Source organism: Xenopus laevis, chromosome 1S, assembly GCF_017654675.1.
Source record: "Xenopus laevis strain J_2021 chromosome 1S, Xenopus_laevis_v10.1, whole genome shotgun sequence".
Lineage (NCBI taxonomy): Eukaryota > Metazoa > Chordata > Amphibia > Anura > Pipidae > Xenopus > Xenopus laevis.
Genome location: NC_054372.1, coordinates 57595633 through 57616480, shown reverse-complemented (window position 1 = coordinate 57616480; position 20848 = coordinate 57595633). Strand labels below are relative to the sequence as shown.

General features: G+C 36.0%; 1 protein-coding gene across 46 annotated transcripts in view; it reads right to left on the bottom strand.

Annotated features, from left to right (window-relative positions):
* Positions 1 to 20848, bottom strand: part of LOC108706710 (ankyrin-2) — a 270308-nt gene that overhangs the window by 25525 nt on the left and 223935 nt on the right. For all 46 annotated transcript variants that reach the window (XM_041579614.1, XM_041579607.1, XM_041579608.1 and 43 more), the window contains 8 exons: positions 20025 to 20229; positions 19643 to 19739; positions 17400 to 17628; positions 15417 to 15542; positions 13443 to 13565; positions 12751 to 12783; positions 11778 to 11799; positions 1100 to 9403 (listed from right to left, as the gene is read on the bottom strand). In XM_041579614.1, coding sequence (XP_041435548.1) covers positions 1100 to 9403; positions 11778 to 11799; positions 12751 to 12783; positions 13443 to 13565; positions 15417 to 15542; positions 17400 to 17628; positions 19643 to 19739; positions 20025 to 20229 — 9139 coding nt within the window. The remainder of the gene's footprint in view (positions 1 to 1099; positions 9404 to 11777; positions 11800 to 12750; positions 12784 to 13442; positions 13566 to 15416; positions 15543 to 17399; positions 17629 to 19642; positions 19740 to 20024; positions 20230 to 20848) is intronic.

Below are 20848 nucleotides of genomic sequence, written 5' to 3'. Positions count from 1 at the left end.
ATATTCGACCATTCGATAATCGAAGTACTGTCTCGTTAAAAAAACTTCGATTTCAATAATAAGCCAAATTAAACCTGCCGAAGTGCTATGTTAGCCTATGGGGACCTTCTAGAACATTTTTTTTTTAAGTCGAAGAAAAATCGTTCGATCAATTGATGAAATCCTTTGAATCTTTCGATTCGAAGGATTTCATCGTTCCATCGACCGATTTTACTTCGGCCGCAAATGTAAAAAACCTTCCACTTTGATATTCGAAGTATTCCAATTCGATGGTTGAATTTTGAAGCTTTTTCTACTTCGAAATTCGACCCTTGATAAATCTGCCCCTACGTGTGTTTTAGCAGGGGAAATTCTCAGTATTGTCTATAGCAGGGTATTTTTGGCATTTTGTAGCCACACCATGTAGCTGCTACTAGAAGCTCCATGTGTCTTCACCCTAAAATACTTTAAGTTTTCATTTTGTGTTTAAATATTAATTGAATGTTTGGTGCATGCAAATGCACTCCCAAGAAAAACCATCTGCCAAACCATTTTTAAAAATGAAACAATGGCTTATTTAAATTATGTTTATATTGCCTGGGCAAAAGGTATTTCATTCTTTTTCATTTCTGAGCCAAAAAAGAGAAGGAAACAAACCTGAAAATAAAATAAAAGAAGAATTCTGCTAAATACTGTAGTGTGTCACTTTTTGGCAGGCCGTAAGGTGCAATAGTGCATACTTATTTCACAGTGCCGGTCTCCCTGGGGATTTTTGTGTTGTACTGGCAGATAGAACGAAACATCATTTTGGCTATATTAGCCCAAAAACATGATTTATGTGTCTACCATATTTAGGAGAAACGAAGTTCAAATGCCTGTATGCCTTCACCAAAAAGACTAATTCTGCACTTTACAAAATGTCACCATCAATAACAAAAGCATAGATTACCCAATCTTGAGATTTCACACAAACAGTAATATACAGTATGAAGATAAACAGACATGACATGCACAAACACAGCTTCATTCACAAAACAACTAATGGACATGTTCCACGAAAAACACACATAATCTATGGCATGCATTGGACTGGGTAAACCCCCATGGTGATGCCAAATACCTTGAAAATGATCATGGCTATGATCATCAGGGATGCGCTCAATTTGAGTCTCAACAGACTCATCCCATATGGGCCTTGTGTCAAAGAGATCTTCAGGAACAGACTGCTGACATACAGGTGCTGGAACATTTTCAATCACTGAGATTTCAAAGGCACTACTCTCATCATCAGATATAGGTTCTTGATCTGTTTCTGCTTGTGTTAATCTATCAACCAGCTTTGAAGCTTCATCACTTATCTCTTCAAAAAAGTCAATTGAGTTTTTATACATTTCAAAAAACTGGTCTTGATCCTCAGTTACAGTACTGGCTTTTAATTGGGAGGCAGATATATTCCTTGCTTTAACTGGTAATCTAGAACAATATGACATTGGTTTAGTGGCTTCACTTGTTTCTTCTTCTTCAGAGAAACAAGTTGATTTTTCAGTGCTCTCATAAAAAGTCTCTGTACAACTTCTAGTTTTCACAGAGCGCCTGGTTTTAAAATCAACAAATGAGTCTGATTCAGATTTGCTTCTGTCTTGTTTTAAAGGCAACTTACTTTTAACTTCGGACATTTTAAGACTTGATGTATCTGTCAATGGAGAATGTTGCTCTACTTTTGGTAAGGGTGCTTTGACAGGAATCTTTGATTTTGGCTTTTGATCTTCCATAAAAATATGGTCATCAGTTGGACAACAGGAGTCACTGTCAATATTGAATGTATGTGAAGGCTCTTCAGATACAGATCTTACTGGGATTTTTGATCTAATTGAAGCAGAAGAACCACATTCCATAATGGCTGTTGGGATTTCAATAACTGACTTTTGTTCTTCTGGTGAAGAATCAGGAGAATCACCCCGCTCAGGGCACTCCAATTTAGCAAAAGGTGTAAAATCAATTTGCAGATTTACCACACATTTTTCAGGTGGTGAAGGGGATGAGTCCTGTAAACTACTGAATCTTGACTGCTCCTCACTAAGAGGAATTTCTGAGGCAAATGGTTTAGATGGTGCTGCAGAGTCAGCAATTCCCATGTTAATTGGAATCCTAGATTTTTGATCTATCCATGTTTCTTCTCTGTCATTATCATCAACTGCTGCTAAGTCTAACTCATCAGCATTAATATCAGTATCACACAAGGTTTTACAAGTGTCTTGTAGCTCTTCGTTTACATTATCAAAGTCTTCGGCAGCTAAAAGATCTGGAAAATCATCAGGGTTCACAGATTCCTCCTTACCACTCTCCTCTTTGATTTCTTCAATTATGGCCTCTTGATCACAATGCTCACCTATCTGGAAAAAGTGGAAGCTTTCGTCTACATAGTTCCTTTTGGTCATATCAATAGCTCCACTACGAGTCATTTCAAAAAGCTTACCTTCTTGAAACAAAAAAGGATTTTGTTCATTGGTTGGTGTGCCATCTTCTATGGGTGAACGTGCAGGAGTGCTATCAGGAGTTGTGCCCTGGGATTGTTTGTCAACCATTAGACCAAATATCTTCTGTTCTTCTTCTTTTACTCTTGCCTCAAAAGCTTCATCATCTTCTCTAATACAGCTCCAAGAATCAGAGTCAACATCAGGTCTTGTTATGATTACTTTGTTAAACTGATCATCTGATGTACTACTTGATAATTCAGCTCTAGGGCAGCATTCATCTTCTTCACTACTAGCTGATGAACACCAAGATGTATGTTTTGTGCTGGACTCCAAAAGATCTGCTGAACGTTTACCGTTGTCTTCTTGTGTGAGTTCTTCGTCAAAAATATCACTATTTGTTTGGGTTATAGGCACTTCTCTTTCAGAATTTATTAAGGTTAGCGATATATTTTGTTTTTCCTCTGTCTCTAGCAAAATATTTTGACTGGTGAAAAAATGGCCTAATGGAACATTTTCATATGGACTTATTACTGCTGGATCGAAAGTGCTACTTTCAACTTCTGCTGTACTATCCAATGATATGTTATTCTCCATGTTTTGAAGAGACATTGACGAAGACAGAAAACCTATACTTGGAATTACAGAATGTAATGTATCAGTTGTCTTTTCAGTTTCTATGCAATCACTTGTAAATGCTGATATCACAGAAGAACTGTGACATTGAGTTGTTTGTGTTATACTGTCATCTGACATATGTTCTAGGCACTTAGTGGTATAATGTTCCTGAATAATTTCTACACTGGGAGTTGTAAAATCATGCGGATGTATACATTCAAAACCAATATTTTCTTCAGACAATTCCTTATGATCGAAATCATGTGACACTGCCTCCACTTTTTTTCCTAGTCTCTTATCATCCTCAGTTACATCTGTAGTATGTACATTAGTCTTCACTACTGGTCTATTAGGGCTTTCCAGCTCACTTTCATCTTCACTCTCCATCTGCACATCATCATCTATTTCATCAACATTATAAGCAGTACTTTTGATTTTATCAGTTGGAAAATGCATTTTAATATCTTCTTGTTCTGTTTTTTTAGTGTCGTCAAATTTATCTGGACTTTCTTCTGCCTCTTGTACAATGGGAGATGGGTGTATACATTTGACCCCAACATGGTCTTCAGGTATATCATGTGGTATGGCTTCCACTTTCTTCACTGCTTCCTCAAAATCATTTAAATGTGTATTAGATTCATTACTTTTCAATGTCAGTTCATCTGGGCTTTTGGGAACACTTTCTGTCTGCATTTTATCTGATTCATTTGCATTGGCAGAAACACTGAAAACATCCTGATCTTCCTGTTCTGTCTCTAAAGTGCCATATAATGTTTGTTCACTCTCTTCTCCTTTGTAAGAAACTTGTGCATTTGGAGATATAATATCAGGAGGCGGTCTACATTCCAAGACAATATCTTCTGTATGTTTGTTTAAATCTTCCTGTTCAGTTTTTATAGTATCAACACACTGACACTCTTCTAATTTAAAAGAATCAAGTGTACTTGGAGATATGTCAGTATGAGGTATGCATTCTAAACCAACTTCCTCTTCAAAGGATTCAATATGATGAAAAACAGGTGACACAATCTTTTGTCTTTCTTCACCATCAGTGAAACATGATGCATGAAAAATAATTGTTGTTCCTTGCCCATTAGGGTTTTCTAGCTCACTTTCATCAGCACTCTCCATCTGCACATCATCATTATCTTCTGCACTGAAAGGGATACTTAGGATTTCATCATTAGAAAGCTGTAGATTTTTGTACTTGTTGAAATGTTCCTGTTCTCTTTCTATAGGCCCAATAAATTTTTCTTGATTTATGACTTTGAAGTCCTGTGCACTCTGACAAGTAACATCATGAGAAGCTTTATTTTCCACATTATCAACTGATTCACTATGATGAGAACCAATCTGAGCATTGGAAGATATAAAATCACTAAATTCCAAATCAACAATTTTCTCATAGCTCTTACTCTTATCAGTCAAGTCTGTAGCAGACCCAATATTATTCAGTACTAGTTTACTGCTTTCTGGCTTGTCTTCACTTGAAACATATAGGCTTCCATCTTCATGTTCTATTATATCGTCACATGTTTGTTTACTCTTGACTGCGCTGAAAGAATCCCATGTACTTGAAGATAAATTACCTTCAGGTGAATCATTACAAACAAAATCTTGTGGGATGGGCTGAATTTTCTCTTCTGGTCTCTCTTCCTCTTCTGTTAGATGTAAAGTATATGCAATTCTTTTTTCTGCTGGTCCATTAGGGCTTATTGGTTCACTCTTTTCTGCACCCTCCATTTGTCTTTCCTCTGTATCATCTGAACAAGGGGTAATAGTCACAATGCCCTCATTTGAAAAATGTAAGCTTCTGTGAGTGTTTAAATCTTTCTGATTTTTATCTATAGTGCTAATGTCATTTTGTTGACCCACCTCTGCTTTGAAAGAATCTTGTGCTATTGCAATTGGTTGAAAGGCTGTGTCTTCAGGACTTGAGCTAGAACTGGGTGCATATGGTGAGGGAGGTTGGACTCTGATTACAGGATCCATCAACAGTCCAGAGTCTGCTCCTTTTTTCAATTGAGTTAACTCAGGTTCACTTTCTGATGATGAAGAACTTTTTCTGCTTTCTACTGCCATGACTACAATATGTACATCATCATTTTGTACTAATTTCATATCAACCCCTTCTAAATTATCACCATTTGAATAGTTTAAATCAGATGATGTACATTCATCATGCCTTGACTCCTTTTTGAATTCTCTTTTCTGCTTTGCTTCTTGTTCAAGTTCATCAAACATTTTGATCTTTGTAACCATTTTGAACATTTCTTCTTCTGGTGTAAATCTTCTCTTTGGCTCCCTTTCTGAATCCTCTTCTGCTTCTTCAGCAACTTCTGGAATTGTCCCTGGCTTTGGAAACATTGAAAATGCCTGTAAATCGTGTGATTTTGGTGTGACTTCATAACTTATTTCTTCAGAACTTCGAGTGTCAGGAGAAAGTGGGCTTTTTCCTGAACTTTCCATAAGTGATGTTTGCTCTACACTATCATCCTCGGCACTTCCATCTGGGTCCCTGAGAATTAGGGGATGAATAGTAAATGAGTTTAACAAAATGCCAAATTTGATTGTGTGCTCTACAGGACTACTTTCAAGGGAATCACAACATGGAGATTCCTTTGTTGGACTTGGCTCTAAAGAATCTGGGGTTGTATGTGAAGAGTTGTCTTCTATCACTGGACTTGATTCCAAAGAATCTTTATGACTAATTGAAATTGATTCATCTGCTACTGGACTGCTAGGTTCTTCATTTTGAGTAGAGAGAACAAGTTCCAGTACCTTGTGTCCTTTAAATGTAACCAAATGTTCATTTTTATCTTCATTAATCTCTATTACTTCAGTACATCCTGCAATATTTTCTGTTGCAAAAGACTTCTCTGTATAGATGTTTTTCATAGTACTTGTCATTTCTGTTTGACCATTGTTAGAACCATTTTCTAAAATGTCTGTCTCCCTTTCAAGAGAATTAATTTGATCCAGCCTCAGCAGTTGATCATGATCATCGAATGTTGAACTTGGATTTGATACTATATTTGGAGAGGTCTTTAATCCTTCATCAGTCTCTTTATCAGATTTTTTAGGGGAACATGAAAGGCTTTCAGGGCTAGTCCCTGGAGTTTCAGCAAGACCTTCATGTTTCAAGCTATCCTCAGAACTGATCTGAGGGGTTCCATCCAATAAACTGACAGGAGAATCTGCAACTCTGTCATGTTTAAGGCTATCTGAACTATCGTCAAATTTCTCGCTTTGTAAATGTAAACCTGGTAAATCTCCCCCTGTCTCATAGTCAGAAGGAAATGTAATATTGAATGGACTAATTAGAACTTGATCTAAATTTAACTGAGCCCCTTCCATTTCTGTAAGAAGCTTGAACTGTAAATAACTGTCATTATCCTCAAGTTCTTCTTTAATAACTTCAGAAAAATCTGTGGATGTTTTTCTATCTGGGCTAATCTGTGGATCTACTTCCTGGTCGCTACTGCTTGTTCTCACTTTAGAAAGTTGTTTGGCACTTTCTTGATTATATACTGAACAAATTGATTCAGATAACTCATTCGCCTGTTTCACTCTATCCTCTGACATATTTTCAGTAATATGGAACTCCTCTTTTGTTATGTCTAACTCTAAAGCAGTAGTTTCTGTTTGCTTTAGCTCTTCATTTTCATGGTGTCGTACTTCTGTCTCTGCTTTTGAATATTCAAACTGTAGCTCATCTTTAATATTACTGGCATCCTCAGAATCTTGGAATGTGTATATCTTAAGTAATTCGCTCTTTTCAGATTCACATAATTTAACTGTAGAATTTACAGCTTTATGCTCAAAAAGTCCAGATCTTGCCTTTGAAGGATCATGACCTGATTGGAATGCTTTCATTAGTTCCCGAACAGACATATTGTCTTCCAGTCTTTCTGTTTTAACAGAGGGAGACAAGGGAGGTTTGCCTATCTGAACTTGTTGCTCTGTAACAGACTCAAAAGAAGCATGTTTTACTAGTACTTTACTTGGTTTATTTGAAAGGGGTTTTTGTCCTTCCTCAACTCGTTTTTGAAGAGCTTTTACCTTATCCTTTATTGATCCAATTGGTGTCTCTTCAATCACAGGTGATACTCTCTTAGCATCTGTAATTTCAGTTGTGGTAAGTCCTGTTTCACCGTCTAATGCCTTTTGATCTTCATCAACCTGAGTTTGCAGATCTTGAACCTTATCTTTTATTGATCTAATTGGGGCCTCCTTAATTTCCTCATCATCTGCAACAGGATTTGCAATAAGACCTGTCTCATAATCGAATGCAGTTTGCACTTCCTCGACTTGCTGTTGAAGTGCTTTCACTTTATCTTTTATTGATCCAATTGGTGTCTCCTCAATTACAGGTGACACTTCAAAAGTGTCTGTAACAGCAGTTACAGTACGATCTAGTTCATTATTGAATGCCTTTTGCTCTGAGTCAACTTGTCTTTGAAGAGCTTTAACCTTATCTTTTATTGATCCTATTGGTGTCTCTTCAATTACAGGTGATGCTCTCTTAGCATCTGTAATTTCAGTTGTGGTAAGACCTGTTTCACCGTCTAATGCCTTTTCATCTTCATCAACCTGAGTTTGTAGATCTTGAACCTTATCTTTTATTGATCTAATTGGGGCCTCCTTAATTTCCTCATCATCTGCAACAGGATTTGCAATAAGACCTGTCTCATAATCTAATACAGTTTGCGCTTCCTCAACTTGCTGTTGAAGTGCTTTCACTTTATCTTTTATTGATCCAATTGGTATCTCCTCAATTACAGATGACACTTCAAAAGCGTCTGTAACAGCAGTTACAGTACGATCTAGTTCATCATTGAATGCCTTTTGCTCTGAGTCAACTTGTCTTTGAAGAGCTTTAACCTTATCCTTTATTGATCCAATTGGTGTCTCCTCAATTAGAGGTGATACTCTCTTAGCATCTGTAATTTCAGTTGTGGTAAGACCTGTTTCACTGTCTAATGCCTTTTGATCTTCATCAACCTGAGTTTGTAGATCTTGAACCTTATCTTTTATTGATCTAATTGGGGCCACCTTAATTTCCTCATCATCTGCAACAGGATTTGCAATAAGACCTGTCTCATAATCTAATACAGTTTGCTCTTCCTCTGCTTTCACTTTATCTTTTATTGATCCAATTGATGTCTCCTCAGTTACAGGTGACACTTCAAAAGTGTCTGTAACAGCAGTTACAGTACGATCTAGTTCATCATTGAATGCCTTTTGCTCTGAGTCAACTTGTCTTTGAAGAGCTTTAACTTTATCTTTAATGGATCCAATAGGCATCTCCTCAATTACAGATGATACTTTTTTAACATCTGTAATAGAAGTTACATTTATACCTGTTTTACCATTTAGTGCCTTTTTCTCTTCATCAACTTGTTTTTGAAGAGCTAGGACTTTACCTTTAATTGATCCAATAGGTGTATCCTCGATTACAGGTGATACTTTCTTAGCATCTATAATTGCAGATGCAATAGGGCCTATTTCATCTTGTAATAACTTTTGCTCTTCCTCAGCTTGTTTTTGAAGCAGTTTAACTTTATCTTTTACTGATCCAATAGGTGTTTCCTGAACTGGAGGCGATACAACTTTAGCATCTGTAACAGCAGTTACCACTGGAGCTATTTCATCGTCTAATGATTCTTCTGAACTAAATTTTGTTAGTCCTTGTCTTTCTTCTTCCTTCTGCCTTTCTTTTAATTTTCGTCTAATAGGTTTTTTAATCTCTAAAGGTATTTTACGTTGTTCTTTTCTTTGCATTTGACTTTGTGTTACTTCATGGTCAGGGATATAGGCATTTAGGTCATTTGTAAGATAATTCACCATTTCTGCTGGATGAGATTTTATCTTTTTCTTTTCACCTCTGTCAATTATAACTTCTATACATGGTGCTTCCTCAATTTCAAGATGTGCATTTAATTTAGCCTCCTGGACTTCTTCATCGCTAAGAATTACCCATTCTTCTTCTTTTTTGTAAGGCCATAAAGCTTGAGCTCCCTCAGTAAATGATACTTCCTTAGTATAGGTTCCAGTTCTTAAAATTTTATTAACCTTCTCAAGATCTTCTTTCACCTTTTCAACAATTTCAAAAGGTTCTCCTGGATCCTCATCTCCTTTGTCAATATGTTTTGCTTTGAGAGAGCCTGCTTTCTGAGCAGAGTCTGTAGTCAGAATTGCAGTCATTTTAATCAAGTCTTGCTTCATCTCACACACTTCAGACAGCAAATCTGGACTTGCTAGAACTGGCACATCATTAACAAGATGGCTTTTCAGAATGGAAGTTTCTGTGGATTCTGTCTCTTCATCATCTTTGAGGTGAATGAGAAATATTAAAATAATATGACAATCAAAACAGAGACTGAATAATGTAATCATGATTAGAATAGTCACATATTTGTTGCAGTGGAAGAGTGGTAAATGCAATGGATTGGTATGACTGGTGGATCCAAGAAACGGCTTTGACCATGCTAAAAGAAAAGGAATCTGGGAAGGAAAACTGGCAGGAAATAACTTGCTTAAAATCCATACTAGATCACATTCGCCCATACAATACAACACTGATAACAATTCTGAGACAAAACAACAAATGGATAAATAAACAGAAAGAAAATAATCATTGATAATAAGGCATCTCAAGATTGTACAAAGGTTATATGTCAATGCACCATTAAAATAAATAACCAAAAATAATTAATTGCTGATTGTCGATTGCCTCTAAGAGAAAGCCAGTGGTAGCAAAATGTTGAAAAACAGATAACGTATGGAAACAGATTATCATATTTGTAATGCTATTATTACATATAGAGGAAAGAATGATGTTGTGTGCCATACTATTGTCATACTATTGTAAATCCTTTTGCTGCCTGAGAGGCTCTCTGCCAGAGAAAAGCAACAATTTTTATTAGTGTTTGGAAATAAACATTATTTTCTTTTAAAAAATAAACATTTACATTACCACCCCATCCTAATAAGATTAATTAAATATGTGTGTTACTTTTACTGGTCCAAAATCAAGATATGGTTGTCAGTGAACATAAGTATGTGCCAGTGCAAACTGGAATATTTAAAAACTATTTGAAAATCCTCTCGTGCAGCGAAGGAATTGCTGATCAAATGGTGAAATCTGAATCAGCTACAAACCGGCATTTCATCTATAAAGGAATCTTTTTAAACTAGAGGTATGTTCCTTTCCTTGGAGCAACCTCAATTTTCAGAGGACATAAGATGTGGTTTGGACAACCAAAGGAAAGAAAGGAGTAACCATGGATTAACATAAAAGTGATTTGAAATACAAGATGTTATGTACAGCAACAAAGGAAACCGAAACTCTCACACTGAACACACACACACAGTATATGTAAGTCAAGTTATTTCCATGCAAAGCAAAGGTACTACAAGCAGATAATATGGGTATGGGTTAAACCCAAAAATTATGGGTTTAAAAAAATTACCCAAAAATTATGACATGAAAAAGAATTTACAACATTTTGTGGTGAAGTGTTGATTACATTTACTGTTTTAACTTCCAATATGCTGCCACCATAATATATATGTGTTCCAGTGCATAACCAGAATAAAAATGTTTTTTTGAGTTTTTTAACTGCTATTTCACTGCCAAAGATCTAGGGTATGCTTTAGCAAGGAACCTCACTTTTTATTTGTGCATGAAAGTCAACTGATACTACAAAGCTATTAAAATGCAGCTAAAAATATAAGTTTATCTTTCTTATCTTGGTGTGCTCTTTGCTTCCTCATATTTTGTGTAACCACTTCAATGTCTGGCTATATTTTCTTTTGCAGTGAGTTGGTCATCATTTTATGAGGACTTCTTGTTCTAATCAGTTCTGAATATTGCTGATCCAGTGAGAACATGAAGATTTATTCCCATTGAATGGCTTAACTTTCGCAGAGTGAAGTAGAGATCAATTGCATTCACCCATATCAATATATTAGGGACATCTTTCACACTCTGTATTAAGGGACCCATATTAAGAAATGTTCTTTTTAAAGATTTTGTCACATTTAAATAAATAATATAAATGAAGTATCACTTCTTATAAATCCCATTCTTTAAAGTGAAACTGCTGGGCCAATGGGGGAGTATGAATTATATATAATTATTCTTACTATATAATACAAAACAATTCAAATCATTGTATTCTCTTTCCTGATATAATTATATATTTTCTAATTCTTTATTTTATAATTATTACTAAACATTTTTATTGAAATTAAGGAACCACAGAGACTTCACCACAATAATGTTGTCAGGCCTCTAAAGCATTTAGACAGTATCTAGTTTATTAAGCATCAAGGTGTTCATTGGAAGAGCAGTTAAAACACTGCTAATGATGCTAAAATAAAAACACTGATACTGTCATTCAGCTAATAAATGAGACGACAATGTTATGTCAAAAGATACACAACAAAGCAAAAAATGAATAGGGGTTGTAGCAGAAGCAATGGGAAAGGTTAAAGGAAAAGTCAGTGCATGGAAGAATCTATTTAGGGTTACGTATGTTAAAACGTATATACCTGGATTGTGTTACATGTGTTAATTTTATCATAGCAGTATTAGTAGTTAGGGACCAGTGTAGTGAGGAATAGCCTGATCTCTCAGCAATTAGCATGCATAACTTAAAATTACATTCAGTTTTGAATTGCTAATTATTGTTCACTTACTTTTTTCGGATGTTATCGTCCCCTAGAAAAAGAAAAAAGGTAATTATCAATAACAATGCGAAAATACAATACCAGGTATGCTTACATAAATCTACATTCCTAAAAATATACTCTGTCTTACTTATCTTTATGTTAATCTGAATATTTTACATAAAGCTATTATCCTTAGCAGAACAATGACACTGGCCCCGTTGCTGTTGGATGCTTATCATCCCATGATAAATTTATATCAGTTGAGATCTGATTGGGCATTCAGACGATCACAGATTGAAATATGCTGTGACGAGACAATTTAATGGCTTATAGGGCCCAAAATCACTAAACAAATAGGTTCAACATATATCGATAACATTAAAACACCACATATATCACACACACATATATATGTATATATATAGGTGAAGAATGGCGGCACTCACAGGATTTTCAGGCGAAATAAAGAAAAACTTTTTATTTAACTCGACGTTTCGATCCCTCACAGGGATCTTTCTCAAGAGTATACAAACATTAAATAAAAGTTTTTCTTTATTTTGCCTGAAAATCCTGCGAGTGCCGCCATTCTTCACCTATACATTTACCCTGCTGGCTCGGGCAGGTACTCTATCCTGTAAATGGTGTGCACCTTTGGGGCTGTAAATATGTATATATATATATATATATATATATATATATATATATATACAGCCGAAACGTCAGTAACTTTTTTGCTAAATAAAGTTCACTTCCATTTTTCATAAGACCTGTAAGTGCTCGCCTTCCTTGCGGATATCTATGGACTTCTTATGCACACGAGTTGTGCCGGCTACACACAGACTGCTATATATATATATATATATATATATAGATAGATAGATAGATAGATAGATAGATAGATAGATAGATAGATAGATAGATAGATAGATAGATAGATATAAGTATAATACAGTAATTGAAAAATGACCAAATGTACTTTAAAAATAGACAGATATGATACCTCATCCTCTGGTTCTTGGTCTGATTCTGATTCCTTTCATCCGCAATTTTGAGAATGGAGAAATGACAAATAAGGAAGATAAAAACAGCATATTAACATGGCATGAAATATTAAGGATAATATTAATAACTGGTGAATTAACACATTAGTGAGCTCTTTATCATGAACTGCAATATCTGTCTATCACCTGGAACTCAAAATAATTTCTGTAGCAAATCCTTAAGACCTGGACAGTCAGTCAGTTAAAGGCAAACTTTCATCTCCTTGTTTCCCTTTTGATTTTTTCTTCAATATGTGCTTTAAATTAATTCTCGACAATCATGTATGTGAATACTGGTATGGGACCTATTAACCTGAATGCTTAAGGGTTTTTCCTGAAATTTGGATCACCATAACATTAGTCTATTTAAAATAATTTAAACATGATATAAACCGAATAAAGATTTTTGCCACCATTACAAATGCATGCAGCTTAGTTAGGATTAAGTACAATGTGTTTTTTCTCTGTAATAATTTGACAAAACCTTGAACATGATAATAACTAGCTATCTTAAATCCTGTGTTTTTATGTAAATTTTTAAAAAATAATTTTAAGGAATGGTGCAACGACTTAGAAAACCCCAGGTCTCAAGCATTCTCATCCCATACCTACATGACTTTAGTGAACACTATTCTCAGAACTTGTAACATACCTTATTATAAAGTGGCAATGTAATATTCAAATTGCAAATGGCTTGGTATACAAGGCCTCTTGTAGATTTTGGCTCCTTCATGAATGACAGGCGTCCACAAGGTTCCTGAGTGGTATCTCTCACCTAATGCAAACAATAAGACATGCATAAAATGTGTAGTGTAATGATGCCCTCTCCTGGTAAAATCGATAATTAAAACTTTGGTTTTGGAAAATTTCCAAACAATTTAAAATGCACCTAAATTAAAATGCCTTTATTATATACACTGACACAGGCCATGAATAAATGACTCCAGCAGTACTGCTGCCATGTGATTTGTAGATAATGTATTCCAGATGCTAGACCTCTCTGCTGAATAAGCCATCTTTACATCAGTGTTGATTACATATTAAGGGGGTTATGTTATAAAAGACACTAAGTTTGCCCAAGAGCAGTAACCTATAGCAAACAGTCATCAGCTAGCATTTACTGGTCACCTGATTAAAAGCATCCATACTTACCATATCTTATTGGTTGCTATAAATTGTTTGCTCTTGGGCAAATTTAGTGCCTTTTATTCCATATGGGGGTAAATATTTTATCAACTGAACACTGGCAAAGGTTGAAATAAATGACAATGTGAATGGGTGGCTTTACAACTGAAGATGGGAAAAATGGAATTCCTTAGCAGCAGCAGTCCTGCATTGGTGACTATTATAAACTCGATTTTTATGTAAATAAAATAACATTTATAGCTATTTAAATATTTGTAATGTAAACATTTACTCAGTTGATTACTCACCCAGTCATTCAAAAATAAGATTTAAAAAGTAGTCTGATACTTTACTATTGCCGACCATTAAGGTTTAATGACCGTTATTCACTTTTACTTTTAGATAATGGGTTATTGTTGTAGCATTATTAAGAGCCAAACTGTCAATGTTTCAGCTTCCCTAAACAACTGCTGTATTACTGATTACCCACAATCTAAACAATAATGTGTAAATGTAATAAAAGTTGTAAGCAGAAAAAATTCATACATAGTAAGAATTTTGCAATGTATTAATGTCCATTAGAAAATAAAACGTGCTCACATTACACATATTTTCCCTGTTAATGAGTAATTTCATGCCCCTCACAGGAGACAAAGGCTACTGATTTAGGAAGGAATACCGTGACATTTGTTGTTCGTTTGCTCTTCTGCTATGTTAAAGGAGAATGAAATGCTAGGCCCCCTCCAAAGGCTCCCCCTGCCAAACCACAGCACTGGGGATTCCTAACATCGCACCATTTGCTGGTCATAAAAAGCACAGGAGGTTTGGCAGGAGACATATTGCATCACTTTATATCATCTTACCAGAATTTTCACGCAGGAGCATGCACAGTTGAACTGCAATGCTCCTGCTAAATGACCACAGATAAAAGAACTTAAACAGCACCAGATGATGCCTTCCTTATTGGTTTTATATGACCAAGAACAACAAACAAGGCAGTATTGTGGGAGGCTTCTTATGGTCAAGGATTTTCTTCTCCTTTAAACAGTCGTATATATAACAACCACAAAAGGTACAGATTAGAGGAAAAGGAGGTAATTATGTAGTAACGTGGATAAAGTAAAGGCTACTATTGTTACACAAAGGAATGCACTAATTCCATTATTTTTATTGATTCTGAAGATACAGCATTTTCTACAAAATATTAGACCAAATGCCAAACTGAATCCAAACCCTAACTTGCATCTTCAAATTTGAGAAAAAATTCAAAAAGCATCATCTGTGAATAAAACTAAAAAAAAAATGCCTTGTTCACTTTAGAACCACGACTTTAAGTCTGATTTAGTTTGGCTCAAAAGTGCTTTGATTTACACTGATCCCAAACCAAATCCTGAAATGTATGCATCCCTATGCAGAATGACAATAAACATTTGACAATTGCAATGATGGTGGTTACTATATAAGCCATTACACATGTTCTGAAGTACGTATTTTTAATTACCTTAACAAATAATGGTAGTCGGTTTTCTTTAAAGGCATAGAAGCTAAATAAATGATGCTGGCCACTCTTTATTAATGGTACCAAATTGCCAAAACAGTCTACAAATATAGGTTTTCCTTCAAGCACCTGAAAGGGAGAAAGAAAAAAAAGTATTATATTGTACGGACAAGTCAAATCATTTTTTCTGTTTCACTAATTTAAAGCCTATGGCACACAGTGGGGTTTATCGAAGAGTGAAGTTAGAGATCTCCACAGTCCGCTAGAGTGAAATTCCGCCACTCTCCATTCATTTCTATGGCATTTTGAAGGTGTATTTATGAAAGGGTGAACTTTCACCCATTGATATATACTATACTCTTTTAAAAATTCCAGAGAACTGAATGGAGAATGGCGGAAATTCACTCTAGAGGACTGAGGAGATCTCTAACTTCACTCTTTGGTAAATATACCCCAAGGTGTATTGCAGGGCCGGAACTAGGAGCAGGCAGAAGAGGCATCTGCCTCGGGCTCAACAATTGGGGGGTGCTGGGAAGCTATCTCATCTGCCTACCCCTAGACCAAACTCACCTGGAACTCTGCTTGCGATATGCTCCCAGCACATGCACACTCGAGTGGCGTTACGGTGCATGCTCTTGTGGCGCTACCGCACATGCACACGCGAGTGGAGTTAGTGCGAATGCGTGCCGGGAACGGCTTTACTACGCATGTGCATGTGACAGGGGAAAGGGGGCGAGCTGGCTGGCTGTGCTGCTTATGGTGCCCGGCCTGCTTGGCCCGCCTCTGGTGTATTGTCCAATGTTAAATTAAATCTATTCTCTACAGGTACAGAAAACTAATGCTAGAAAACATCTAAATGGATTCCATCCATTTTGAATGTATTTTTATTGCTGGCTGAAAAATGCTAGTGAAGAATATGCTGCATGTTCCTTAGGGCCATGTAACACAAGGTGTTTTCTCCAATGACTTATCTGGTGCAGGGGAGAAAGAGTCGATCTGCTTCATTCCACCCCTTCATTACTGTGAATTGACAACACAGCACAGGTCTGTTAGTGCACAGATGGGGTAGATTTTGTCATGGAAATGCAAATGTATGCATTGCCGCTGCAAAATCCACTCCATCTTTGCATTAACAGGTCAATATCATCAATGCACAGTGATGTCAGGGTAGAGTGAAGCGGATCAGCTCTTTGTCCCCTGGCATAGATAAGTCAGTGGAGAAACACCTCATGTGACATGTTTAGATAAATACGAAAAAGTTATGATTGAGGCAGAAGTCAGTGAGATCTGACATGAAGTCTATATACTCACTGTCCCAATTACTCTCTGTCTCCATGAAATATCTAATGGCCTGTAGTCCATGTTTATGAGAGATAGAAGAATAGAGCGATTCTACATCACAACCCACTAACCCACTGGTCAATCAGTACTCTGTGGTTAGCCCATTTTTTTAAGTGTGGACACTGGACATTAATATTTTAACATATTTTTCTTAATAAAAGTTACGTTTTATTATTATTTTTTCTCTTTACACATTAGAAATTTGGATGCTGTGAATGGGATGGTGCAGTTACTGTATATGGGTCAGTTCTTTTTCTTCGTTATTTTTTGATTCATTATACATTATCTGACTCTGCACACCATTTTTCCTATAATTGATGGTTGGTGCTCCCTAATATCTAATTTTTGTATACAAGTTGTGCTAACACATCTTAATGGCAGCAAGACTAAAAGCAAGCAACTGGAAAACATCCATTTATACCTTCTTTTTTCTTCTTTCCTTTCTTTATTGTTCTCCTATTTCTTTTTCTAATTCATTAATGAGAGGACCAATGGTCCAAGCCTTTTGTATCATTTCATTTTAAAAAATTAACAAAACATTTCACTGTAAAATAACCTAGTAAATACATAGAATTTTCAAGAATACAGATGTGAGAATTCTGCTTTGCGTTAAATCTATAACATACTATCATGCATATATCCTACCTCTACATCTCTGCTTCTTGCAACCTCTGCAAAATTCTCCTGCTGTTCTAATGTCTTGTCCACTTTGTCATCTGTCATGCAAAAGCATCGCAGGCGGGCTTCAATTGTATCTTGGGATTTGGCAAATACAACAAATTTGGCCATGTATGGCACACATATAATTTCTCTATACACTTGACCAGCAAAAGTAACTGACTCCTGGATTTGCCGGCAGTCTATTAACCAGAACCTGCAGAAAAGATAAAGCCATAAGAAATGTGAAAAAATAAACCTAAAAATACAGTTCAATAAATCTATTTACCATACAAATACTGTATAATATACATCTTTCTCAATTGCTTCATTTTTAAATTACAAATGTTTGTTAATTACAGGTCACTGTGCTTCAGGGTGACACTAGGGGGCAGGCTTAGGGTTGCCACCTTTTCTAGTGGCTAAACCGGAACAAAGAGGTCGTGGCTGATGGCATTGGGGTGGGGCAGTGATGATGGCGTGGGCAGGATGATGTCAGGGGCAGGTGCATTGATGTTGGTGGGTTTATGACGCTAGGCTTATTGCATCACTTAGATGTAATTGGCTGGATTTCTCTCCAGTTTTCTTAAAGAGAAAGTTTTGAACCAGACAGTCCTTTGAAACACTGGGATGTCCAGTTCATCATGGACAGGTAGCAACCCTAGCTCTGCCTATATTCTGTCCGATGAGTATGCCCAGTGCTTAAACATATGGTATCTATTATACAAAAAACATTTATCCATAAAGCTCTGAAATACAGTAATGCCAATTTCTCATCTTAATTTGCTTTTTCTTTCTGTAATAATAAAAAATGTGCTGGATGATAACTAAGCCATGTTTTTACCAAGCAGTCACTTTAACTGATGCAGCTTTGAGTATTCCAGTTCATGTTAAGGAACCGTGACACCTAACCCTGCCTCCCACCATGGACTTCAGATCTTCAAATCTTCAAATCTTTTTAGTGAGCTTCTGGCTAATTGGGTGAGCTTAATTAGGGTTAAAGTCTGGTTCATTAGTGTGATCCAGTTTTGCACCAGAAGGGGTTTGGGCCCCATCCATGCCATTGCAATTATCCTACTAGTGTAGTAGTATAAGAGTGTTCTGTATCTGATTCTGGCATGGATAGTATTTAGAAGATCATCAAGACCCCTAATATACACACCTGTGATGTTAGCAGTTTAGTCTTTAATTTAATTGGTCTGCTAGTAGATTCATAACTTACATCCAAAACTTGGCCACCTGCGGGCAGGGAGTATCATAATATTTACATATTTTTTCTTTAGTGGCTAACTTTCACAATTACTTCACAAGGATGAAAACTGAACAAGCCTAAGAAAAACCAAACTGTTCGGCTGCAAAGGTGCCCAACCCATTGGCAGGTGATAAGGACAAGGCTGCCTTGTGTGAGCTGCAGAGGGCAACATTAGTAACCCCTTTATAAACCTGATTTCTTTTATTAGAATAAAAAATTTTTGCAAAATGTATGCATGTTTTTTTTATCTTGTTGCACACTACCTATAAAGAAACATGCTCAAAGGCTCATGTGTCAAATTTTTATTTTAAAAATATTTTTTTTTAGTAGCTAAAGATGTACTGATGTAGTATTTATAGACACTAAATTGTACTTGCATTGAAGCTATTCACATGTACTTGGACTCACACATGCTCCTAGTAACTTGTGACAAGCGCCAAAACCTCCAGCAAGTTCTGATGAAGTGTGTGCAACTAAACATACAAAACCTATGGAGCCCTAGAACTACCCCCAGCCTGATCCTGCAAGCAATCACAGGGTTCCCCTAGCAGGCTGCATCTATGGATGCAATTTACTTGACAACTAACATTCAGGAAATATTTACAAAAGTGCTCATTTGTGCCCGTAACTAATCCCACAAACACAATCACAAACTGGGGTGAATGCATGATCTGTTCTTTGGACATGTGTGTAAATATGTGTATATAAGCCAATTCTGACATGAAATCTCATAAGAACTTGATTTTACACAGGTATTGTCTGGACTGGCGCTTGATACTTTTGATTTCCATAAATATGTATGAAGGGTCTCTATGAAGCTCAGCCTCACAACATTCTTCAAACCCTTGGAAGAATAATACACTCGGCATTGTTTATTCAGCTGTGAGAGCTTTTTTTCTCTAAAATAAACAGTTGTTTGCTTTTTCTCCACAATGAAAGTTAAAAAAAAAATCAATATTATTGCATGACTTTAACTTACCTGGCTGATACATTAGTAGTAAAAGAAACGCATTCATTAACGAATGTAAGAGGAGTTGTTCCAGTGATATCTTCCCATTGTGCAGGGGTGGTACCACCTAGAAATCATAGGAAACTAGTCAGTTTCAAGAATACACATTTGCATATATCTCAAGCTTTATTGCTTGGACCTGATGATTTGGCCATTTCAGTATTGAAGTATCAGTGACATATATCAATGTTGTCTAACCTAGGAATCTCAAGCTACTATTAAACTACAGCATCCAGTCCACTGTCTGTGCAGCATTTTAAAACTTTTCCTTCCAACCTTGTAAAACTAATGTTATATAATGGTACATGTATAAATACATAATGTATATATCTGTTTGAAGCATTAAACTTACCAGTTATACTGCATAGTAATCTTAATGTAGGGGTATCCCCTCCATATCCATTTAGCATTGCCTCACTGGAGGCTTTTGGTACAGGGATTGTCATGGTAATTGGCTTGTGGAACTTCCGTCTTCTGGGTTCCAAAGTTACTATAGGACTGAAGGAGGCTTTGTTGCCTAAGATCTTCTTTATAAGGTCACTGATCACTGGTTGTGCCTTTATGTGCAAAATATAAAAAATAAGAGCATGGTTAACTTAAAATTGGCATTATTATTGGGTACATTTAAATGGCATATAGCTTCCTCAAAGCCTCAGTCAGTCAATTATATTATTTGTTTTATTACTTATGACTCACTTGTTCTATATATATTACAAAATGGTTTAGAATTAAGTTTTTTCATTATAAAAAAATGGGTGCATTTTATCTTTATCTATTTTCAAATGCTGACTAGACCAAGAAGACAAATAAAAATGGGATGCTGTGAGTGCCACTCACTCATCATGACCCATTCTCAGAGCTACCAGACTGTTTAATGATGTACATCGATGTATTTCAAATATTATGGGGTATATTTATCAATGAGTGAAGGCCTGGGATTTTTAAAGGCATATTTATCAAAGGCTGATAGTGAAAGTTCATCATTTGATAAATAATCCTTTAAAAATCCCATAGATATGACTGTCTCTAACTTCACTCTCCCATAGACATGAATGTCTCTAACTTCACTCTTTGATAAATATACCCCTAATATATATACTGAAACTGAAATTCCCTTCCCAATCAGTCAGGGCAGGCAAATAAGTGAAGATATATAGCATGTATCTAAAGCCAAGT